This window comes from Rhea americana, unplaced genomic scaffold (assembly GCF_003343005.1).
Source record: "Rhea americana isolate MKP2758 unplaced genomic scaffold, rheAme1 scaffold_92, whole genome shotgun sequence".
NCBI classification, from domain to species: domain Eukaryota; kingdom Metazoa; phylum Chordata; class Aves; order Rheiformes; family Rheidae; genus Rhea; species Rhea americana.
Window position 1 is genome coordinate 2,432,661 of NW_028187111.1, and position 10,382 is coordinate 2,443,042.

Below are 10,382 nucleotides of genomic sequence, written 5' to 3' on the forward strand. Positions count from 1 at the left end.
CTAACAGGCCTAGGAATGTGCCTCCATCTATTTTGGAAACAAGGTTCAGACCACCATAAGGTTAGTTGTCAGAAAGAACAAATGTTTCTCTAGAAACTGTTACTATAGTGTAATGAAAGTTAGATCACGTCTCCCTTAACTGATCAACTTTGTCAGTGAAGCAGATGTGTACATTTGAAGAGAAGAATCTGAGTAGTATCCCCAGACAAACATTACTGTGTACCCCATCAGCACTACAATTTAATCTTTTCTACTGTATTTACATACACTGTTCAATAAGCACCACAAATATTCCTAGTCAGCACTATTTCAATGCAATAACTTGAGGCAAGCAGTGTTTAGCATAATTTTATTTGTACAAGAATTTCAGAATCATTAAGGTCCAAAACCCAATTTCCAAGAATGACAGGTGAACACTACAGTGCAAAGTAGTAGACAAGTTACTGCGACCAATCTCACATTTGGGCTCACTGAAAATTCAAATACTTCTAGTAACTTGTTCTGCCAGCTTAAAAAAATTATTTTTCAGAAGAGGTAAGAGATATTCAGAGCGCTGACTTCTCTTAATTGTTAAAAAAAAGATAAGGAATGAATACAGAAAACTACTTCTAAATTTCAAACACAAAGTGTAGTTTTAATCAGAAAGAAAGAGACAAGCCCAAACTAAATACTTCAGTGAGTGGCCTTTTCTTCCAAAAAAAAGTGAGAAAGTGTTCAAATCATTCCTAACCACCACCAAAGCATCTACAACTACAACCCAGCCTCCTTCCTTTAACTTGTTTCATTCAAACTAAAGAGTGCTTTAAATACACTTCACTGTTTAATAAGTGGTTGATAGTAATGGTTGAGTAAGACTTAGATGCCACAAACAGAAGTGTTATTAGCCATTTGACTCTCCTGATGCCCAGATCAGATTGATCTGCCAGTGACAATGGCCAACTTATTGCTTATTCCTGTACCCAACAATTATGGCACCCTGATTCAATAAGCTGTTTAGTGAGAAGAATATTCAATAAGTATACTCAATACACGGGCAATTTGATTGAATCAGTGTGTCCAAGACTTCAGAAGATTCTTTCCAAGTGCTCATATATTGATAAGCAGAGATAATTACCAACATAAGTAGGTATTCTAGTGAACAGCAGAAACCCATGAAGTCTAGGCACAAGACATACCAAATGCTCCAGAACTCAGTCCCAGAATATTAGTATATAATTTTCAATACAAGAGTAAGTATCTGGACTAGATTTAAATACTAGCTTCTGCTTTGTAGAAGAGATATTCATGCTCAAATAGGATTAAGAGCTTTTGAAGAATAACTACTCAGGAAAGCAAGTGGTAGTCTTCAGTCTCCAGTTTAGTGATCAGCTGAACAGCTGAGAACAGAAGCAGCAACACTTACGCTCCCTGAGCTCAAGTATGCTTTACCATATAAACTTTTCAGATGATCATAGATGAGTATAGGAATTACAACCAGAGTGAATAAAACCTAGTTCACTACTAGTYTCCTTAGTAGCACCTTGGGGAAGATTTTAATTTCACTTACAGTGGGGAAGTCATCTCAGTAAGCTGTAAATTGAAAGAGGAACTTAGCGATAAATATTGACAACAGATGCTTAACCTCAGACTGACTTAGCCCAGCAGAACTTATCAGCTATAGGAAAAAAACAGCATTTTTAAACTATGCAATCTACTTAACTAGAAGCCTAGTCCTCACAAGTGATAAACTGGTACAAAGTCTGCACTCTAGTATTACCTGCTGTTTTACTTTACTGCCACTGCCCAGTGAGAATGTATTAGCATAGTAGTCTATCTTTAACCTCCCCTTGATACTGAAATGGGCAACAGAGAACATGTTTGCAGATGCATCATTAAGCCCAAAAGGAGACTGAATCAAGTARGCAGCATAAATTTTGGCTAGGGTCATTACTCCAGCTTAGCCTAGTGCTCACTCTTATGTTACTCCCTGCAAAAGGGGCCACCATAAGCCTGAACTCAAGCCACTGACACTTGTATCATCATACAACCAATACAACTTGGAAAAAAAAGAGGGGGGGAGGGGGATAAAATGTTGGCAGCACAGTGACACAAAGCTGCTTAGTATTTCAGCTCTAACTATACTGTCAGGTCAGCTTTGTTCTGAAGGCAGCAACACAGAACATTGTACCTTCTATGCTAGTGCCAGTGCAGTAGGTAATACGCAACTTCAAGGCTAAAGTTTAACTATTCAAAACCTTAACATTTAGCATCCAGATTAAAAAGCATCAATAATTCTAATGTGCTGGAGTAACTTAAGAGCAAGAACGGGAACAAAGTTCTGCTGAGTTAAAAAAAACAAAGCTGTTCAGAGAAAATAACCATTCAACATAAAGCTTCCAGCAACAAGTTACATTAGCAAGGGCAAAATAYCCATTGAAGAAAGCTTGAATTCTACAGAGTTTTATCTCAGTGGAATCAGAGTCTTCATCCAGTACTTTCTCTTCCAGTAAATGCATMTGACCTGATGTTCAGCAGCCAAGGCATTCAAAGATGAGCAAAATATGGTAGTTTGTTCTAAGCTTATGAGGAATTCTTAAGCATCTGATCACTTCTTCTACATGAACTGATATACAGAAGCAATTTCTAAAGATCAGCCATGAGATCCCACAGGACAGATGCATGTCTAGGCTACTTGATATGCAAATCAAACATGTCCCTCTAGGCAGTAGCTTACTTCTGCAAGGGGTATAGCTTAGGTTAGCTTTGAAAACAGCTATTTAAGAAGTGATTGCAAACTCCTAAGCTAAAAATACCTTTCTTTCTAACAGTATTCTATACCAGGCCAAGTATTGCCTGCATGCAGCAGCTATGCATGCACAGGTTTATATCAAGGCAGTAGGTCTGCACCAATTTTGACATACAGCACCAGCAGCATGTCAGTTTGAAAAAAGCCTTCTAAACAGTCTCTCAGATGAGAAATGCCTTGCCTACAGCCTCTATTAAACCTAAGACAGATTTAAAGGAAAAGGTTTATTTTCAAATTTAAATATTCTGGTGTCACTTGACTATTCAGGAAGCCTTTAATAATTTTGATGTCTTCTGACCCTTATTTTTCTATTTGCTACTGAAGTTGCTTACAATACTGTACCAGAACTTAAGTCAAAGCATACCTGGCTAGTTTATTTTCTAGATTCTCTCTCTGCCTTCCTAGCCTAAATGAAATTTGAACAAACTAGCCTTACCGCTCTACTGAAGCGGTCTCTTTGGATTAGTTATGAAGTGTGAAAGAACTTGCAACATAGCTAGAAGTCTTTGGTCCTACCAGAAACAGGCAGTCTTTCAACCTCACCAGGTAAGTGCTGCACCACTACTATTTTCCATACTAATGGCAACTATACATTGGGTTTCCACTTGCTTTCTGCTTTACCTTCTAAGTTCAGATCTTTTGTTTCATCTGTCACTTCAGTCTCACAAGCTACTAGAGATAGCTAGAAGTCAAGTAACAAGTAGGGGTTAGCAAATAAATATTCTTAAGTATTGCACCAGTACATATCAAGTAGCTTTAAGGTCTGCCCTTCTGGTCCATTCCTCTGGTTAAGCAAAGGACTATATACAGAACAGGGGAATTTTTAACCTTCCTTATAAAGCACAAATCTCAAAGCAGCAAGCTCTGCATCTACCCTTTCATGTCAGCCACCTACACTTCAAAGGGAATATGTATACACACACTTTCAGAGGCTGTTCTGAAAATAGGAGTAGACTTTCACATACAGCATCTGTAGAGAGCCTTGCTTAGGGATTATATCTTTTTCAGGTCAGGGTTAAAACCACCTGAGGGGAAGAATTTGACTTAGCCTCAAAAAAAAAAAATACAATAACCAAGTGAYAGTGATAAACCAGTAAGCTTAACCCTTAAGTGGTGACAGAAAGGCAAGTCTTCAGGACCTGCCTGAAGCTGTACAAGAATAAATTCATTCTAGGAGGCACTTTTGGAAGTTTATACTGTGGCAGGAGTGCACATCATCCTGCAATTAGTGATTTTTTTTTTTTGCTTGCTGTGGACCTGTGAGAATGAAAGCCAAGCTTCAGTGTAAGAGCTGAACTATGTTCCAACTGTGCCAGTAGTTTCTGAAAGAAGTAGCCAAAAGCTTTATCTTGAGCCTGTCCTCAATACTATTTTTTCACCCCAACCTTTCAAACAGTGCTTCTAACTCTATTCAAGGCTTCAATTCCTTGTTTCAAGGACTTTGCACACTAGTGAGCTTAGATCATGCTTTGGTGTATGTTTTGAGATGCTACCTTCCAACTTTTTGTACCCAAGAAAAGTTACTTTTAGTCAGCTCATGCTTTGCAGACAAACTTGCTAACCCATCTTCAACTTCCAAGAAATTCATCTTGAACTTGAGGCAGGACCCTATATCCCCATGCACTACAGGAAACAACCTTGAGGCCCTCTACAAGACAGACAGTATCCATACAGCTACTAGTTCTATACAGCCAGAAAGTACAAGCAGTCCAGATAAGACATGAGCTGTTGGCCACTTTAAAAAAAAACACACACAATTTCAACAGAAAGTTGGCCAGAACATGGACTGGCCATCCATGTTCTTCTATTCAGGCTAATCTTCTATTAGCTAACACTGTTTACTTCATGTTATACCTAGGTCACACATTAATAGCTTTTTCCAGGATTAGTAGCAAGTCTTGTAACTGCTCCTCTAACATTCAGCTGCTGGTTCTCTTTTCCCAGTGAAGAGGCAATAAGGCTTCTTGGCATTTGCAAAGATGTACTAAAAGGCTCTTAACAGATTACCTGGTTGCACGATCCTACTACATACCAGTAAATACAGTCCAAAGCAAGCTGTATATTCTCATTAGACAAATAACTGTCAGAGAGGTTTCTATGTACACTCAGCATCTTGACTTTCAGTAGCCTCCATGCAAGAACTCTCAAGGGAAACGCTCAATTGCAAGGCAACCACGTAGGGTAGGACTGGCTATATGGAACAGGAGCATTTGCAAGATAATAGTTGCTGAAGTTTACATCACTAACATAAGGTGCTGGCTGGTAATAACAGGTAACATTAGTGGCATTAGGGATGATGTTTTGTTCTGCCAGTACTTTGAGTGCTAGCAGAGAAATCAAGTTGAGAGTCTGCCTTCGCTCATGTCCCATGAGACACACTGTGCTCTCATTCACCACTCTGCGCAGAATCATGAGGTAGTCATATTTACTCCTCTCTTCTTTGGAGAAGTGGTTCTGGAGGTAGGTCTCTAGTTTGCGCTGCTGATCCAGGATATCTGGGAAGTCGATAAAGAATCGGGAGCACATGTAGCGCTCYAATGTTTTGATCTCATCTTTATCCATGGGCCTGAAGTCTCGTACCAAGAGGTTACTATACTTTAGAAGCCCACCACCTCGGATCTCTTCAGGATTTTTGGTAGCTATCAGTTTGTTCTGGAGGTGATCAAAAGCTGCTTCAAAGTCCCCATACATACTCTCCCCAATCACAGTTGGATGGAAGTGCTCTGACATAGGGTTTTCTGAGTAGTCATAGTAGAAGAGCAGGGAGTCTAGTATGATTTGAAAAGAGTCCACACTGAACTCAAACTGCCGTCTTATACAGTCTACAAACTTCAGCTCCACATTTCTGCCATGTTTGTTGGAAAGTGATATCAAGCTCCAGCGGTCAGATTCTGTGCACACTTTCACTAGCTTCTGGATGTAGGCTTCCTTCAGTGTTACTGGACTGATTTTTAGCTTGCTTACTCCTTCTGGTAAAAAATTCAAGAGAGATCGCAACACCACATCTCGAACTAACTGAAATTCTGCCTCACTTGGAAGAGAAACTTGAAAAATGAGATCCAGATCCTTGCATCCCAGCCCGTTATCCTTGACCAGGACATGACCAGCTGCAGAGCCATTCAGACGGACATCATGTACCACAATGCCTGCCTCACCCAGCCTACTCCGAACAGTCTGAACAATGTCCTTCAGAGTTATCTTCAGTGTTGGGAAGTTACCTCGCCCATGGATTGGAACCACCTCTGTAAGAACCTCATGCAAACGGCTGACCTGCTCCCAGTTCAGTACACTGCATGACATGCAGTCTGTATTACTTCCTTTGCCTGCCATTTTAAGGGTTTTCTTCTCCAAAGAAACTGTAGGGAAGAGGAAAAAATAATAAGTCAGATCTTAAATTTACACTTCCTGCGTATGCATGCTCTGCTGTTCTGTCTACATATAGAGACAAAAAACTAATTCTACAATCTAATGCTTACCAGCAAGCCTTTCCCCTGAAAGAATGCTCAGCCTATCTAGTGTTGCATGCACAAAATTTAGTCATCTTTTTTTGAGGTTGACTTACATACCACAGGTTTGTTTTAAATTGAAAGTCTCAATGAATGTGACACATTAGCTTTGTCCAGAGTTTTAAGTGCATCCACAATACTAGCTGAAGCCAGCACTGCAAGTGCAAAGCAATTCTCAGAGTTAAAGTTGTTTCATTACATTTGAAGCTCAAACTGTTCTTTACAGCTAACATGATACTGGAAGACATTCAGGTGTTAGTTTTAAAGCTTATAAGCATCTAGTACACTGAAAGCACTTTAATAATGCCATAAACATTTTTCTTTTCATGCATTTTTTCCACATACACACCCAAAATAAGTTGTAGATGCTTAACGGTAAAGGACAAAGTTTACCTTGCTCCTGCAAAAAGCTACAGCACTTTAGCATCCTGGACAAAATTCCAGCTACAAAGTCAGCTAACAGCTACAACTATTCAATCACATTCCCAGTCTTTATAGTCACAATCAGTCTTTATAAGCAATTCTTTATTCTTCAGATTCAAAAAGGTGGTTTGATTACACAGTGCAAATATTCATATCTGTACTGCCTTTCACTCCCTTGTGGAAGGAAAGCAAACTTGTTAGAGTTGGCATACATCCAGATGAGATTAAGGCACACATCAGGACAGTGTTACACTTTAACATTTAGTAGTTTAAAACCTCAATGATCAGATTATCATAGCCTCATATGAACTTCTCAACTTAGAGTAGTCCGTTAAGTCTTGTAGTTGAACMAATTCCTACCTTCTTGCTTAAAAGGCTTGTGTTTTGGAGCATGTAGATACTTAATCTGTTCTACAGTAATGCAACTCCAACCAATATTAATATACTTACTCCTTTTCAAGCATTCCAAGTTTCTATTGTGGCCAGGTGCTTTTTGACAACTACAGACTAATAGAGGCCTCACCTTCTGCTCCAAGTATTAGGAAGGACTGCACTTGCCATTGCCAAGGACAGGCTATTCAAACTTCAGGTAGTTAACTCTTGCCTGCCAGGATTGTTTGAACCCCAACCATATAACTTCCTATTATGCATTTGTCTAGTAGAAGGAATATTTTAAAATATATAGAGAGTAGCTACTATCATATTTCATGCCTGTCTTTTTCCAGTTTTTAATTTGTGAACAGCTCCTTTGACTTGTCAGCTTTTTTTTTTTTTTTWACAGAGACTAGTCAAACCCTAAATCAGACATTTAATAAGGTTAAGTGTTCCTTGTCAAGCAATTTCTATCCTTGAACAGAAACTGCTCCACCACATTATCATCTTCACTCATTATGAGAGTCRCATTAAGTTCAGCAGGAATGAAGCAAGCCTGTAATCTATAAATTAAATTAGCCCAGGATAATCCAGCAGATTCTAACTCAGGCCTTATCACCACCAAGGCTACAAAATCCTGAAGATATCAAGCCTGCCAGTAGCTGCCCACAGGCACTTTAAGCACATTCAAGTATTTTATCTTAAGAAGCACTATGTTTTCATGAAATCCTTCAGGCCTGCAGATCACTAAAGAATGATGTGCAAGACTTCCATGACTCCTAGCTTAAGCTGCAAATGCTCTCACKTCCTTCATCAGAAAGTGTTCCCCCTCTTCCTATACGTAGACACCTTAGTAGCTAAGCCCACCAAGCAACCAGAAAACAGCATTTTCCACCCCCACACTTGGTTCTGCTTTCATCTTCAAGATTCTTATGTAGAAGAATCATGTGCACTGCTGCCCTTGACAGTGTCTTCCAAAGGGATATCTCAGGATTTGAACTCTTCTTTGAACTGTAGCAGCATGGTACCTAAGTTGTTAGGATATGAAACCACTCATCCTCAGATTACTCAAGTGTTTTGTCTACTCTGCAAGATTTAGGTTTATGGCAAGATTAAGTTTAATACATTTGGGGCATTAACAACTTGCATGCCTCCTATGTCATACCTAGTAGCTCCATCAAAAAAGATTTGATATCTGAAGATCACTCAAAAGAAACCAGTTTTGAGAGCAAGATAAGCACTACCTATTTCTACTATTAACTCTCAAGATTATTACAGCTCCACTTGGATGAAATACTCAGATCACAGGCAGAAAGGGAGYGAGGACAATGGTCAACAGCCTTTACCTTCATCACAATCAAGTATATTACTCTGCAACAGAACTTTCTTTCCTATGAGACATAATTTAATAAAAATTTTAAGAAATGTAGATGACTGTACCTGCAGCAAACAGTATTCTTGTGGTACTACAGCAGTACATACTGACTTAAACTCAAAAGATACTGAAAGGCAGGGAGATTTGGTTTCCTTTAAAAGATGCTTCCTCTGAGAGTTAAGAGTGCTTTGTTGTACTATCAGTGGCAAATTTTAGTCAGCACATTAGACAGTTAAGAGCACTGACCCATGATCACCATTTAMGTATTTATATTACACACAAAACCTCAAGGTATATTCCCAAATTAAACACAACAGTTCTACTTATCCATGTGGAGCAGTTTTACYATATGAAAGAATGACTTTCAAATCAGATGTTAAGTACATGACCCCAGTACTGACTGTATCTGCTATCAAGTAAACAAAGCTTGGACACTTAAGAGAACTTTTAAATTTATATCTTCTTGATTGGCTCCATTCCCCAAGACATAGGGTAGATTACACACTGTTGTTATACCACAGGCTCAGCTCCAGGCACAGATTCCTCACTTATCTGCTCATTTGGGTTACATAAAACTCACTTTCAAGTAGTTTTTTTTTTTTTTCCGATCAAATGCATGCCTTGAGATGAGTTTTTTCATTAATAACTCTGACCACAGCACGGTGAGCCAGTTTTGTTAACGCTTGCTCTGACACCTCCGAGCTAGCCCTCTGAAGCAGCTCTACCATAAAGCCAGAAGTCACACGCAGAAAGAGCTTCGGCCTGACTGCTCACCCACGGTCCCCAGCACAGGGCACGCAGCAAGGGCCGCCACACTTCGAGGCGGCGAGCACGCAGCTTCCCACCGAAAAGGGGGGGGTGCCAAGAAGGATCCCACTCCTCGCCGCCCAAGAGGGGGGGGCTAAGATGTCCTACCGCAGGCTCCCGCCCGGTTCCCCCCCCCCGCGCCGGACGCGCCCCGCTCACCGGTTAGCTCAGCCGCGCCGCGCACCCCGAACCGACCGCGCCAACCTCACGCGCACGCCTCCCCCCGCCCCCTAACGGTCCTCTTATAGCCCCGCGCGCCTCAGCACCGCCCCCCGGCGCCGCCCCGCCTCCCCCGCTCTCTCGAGCCCCGCCGGGGCGACCCTGAGCCGTTAGGTAACCGCCGCCGCCCGCCCGCCCGCGCGGGGCTTGACGGCGGCGGCGGCGGCGGGGGGGGCGCGACCGCTCCCCTCTCCGAAAGAGCGGCGGCGGGGGGTAACGGCAGCCCCCGTCCCTTCCTGCCCCGCTCCTTGCAGAGCCCGGTTCTCCGCTGGCGGGAGAGGGGGCGGGTTTGGCCGTTGTTCTAGGCGCTGGGCCGAGGGGACTACTGGGGGACGAGACGGGGGCGGCCGCCCGCGCCGCGGACCCGCTTCCCTACCGCGCTCCTCCTCGAGGGCCGTCGGCTCCGTGAGAGGTCTCGCCCCGCGAGCCCAGTCAGTTCGCAGCGGGCGCGCGCGGTAACGGTCGCCCGCGCGCCCCTTCTCTTCCCTCCACCCCCGCCTCGCGCCGCCCGTAACGGTCCCGCGGCGCGCGTGGGGCCTCCCGGCGGCGCCGGCGGCGGCGGGAGGAGCCTGGAGCGGGACGTGCCCTGCACGGCCCGGTGCCCCCGGCGCAGAGGCGCTCTGCCCGGGGGCGTGCACCTGCTCCGGCTCCCCAAAGCCCCGCAGCGATTTATAACGCTTCTTCGCGTTCAGCGGTGCACCTTCAGGCGCGTGTTTGGTGGGTGGTTGACTGTGAAGGTGTACAGAATTTGGCAGCCAAAGGCAAAACAGTTCTTCCGAGCAACARAAGCTTTTCTGAGAACATCTGTCCGTACTATTACGAGTTTCACTAAATCTAGGTTTCCAGACCTAACTTCATGAGGGAGCTTTCATGTATGACTCTTTCTGATGGTCTG

At 42.7% G+C, this 10,382-nt stretch overlaps 1 protein-coding gene across 2 annotated transcripts; it reads right to left on the reverse strand.

Moving 5' to 3' along the window:
- Window positions 1-332: 332 nt before the first annotated feature.
- Window positions 333-9,878, reverse strand: TENT5C (terminal nucleotidyltransferase 5C). 2 transcript variants are annotated; one of them, XM_085324618.1, is made up of 2 exons: window positions 9,864-9,878; window positions 333-6,141 (listed from the first exon to the last, which is right to left on the reverse strand). In XM_085324618.1, the coding sequence occupies exon 2, from the start codon at window positions 6,113-6,115 to the stop codon at window positions 4,943-4,945; it is 1,173 nt and encodes a 390-aa protein (XP_085180744.1). In that variant the 5' UTR covers window positions 6,116-6,141; window positions 9,864-9,878; the 3' UTR covers window positions 333-4,942. The 2 variants fall into 2 exon arrangements, with proteins under 2 accessions (XP_085180744.1, XP_085180742.1); XM_085324616.1 differs by lacking the exon at window positions 9,864-9,878 and adding an exon at window positions 9,428-9,471.
- Between the last annotated feature and the right edge of the window lie 504 nt (window positions 9,879-10,382).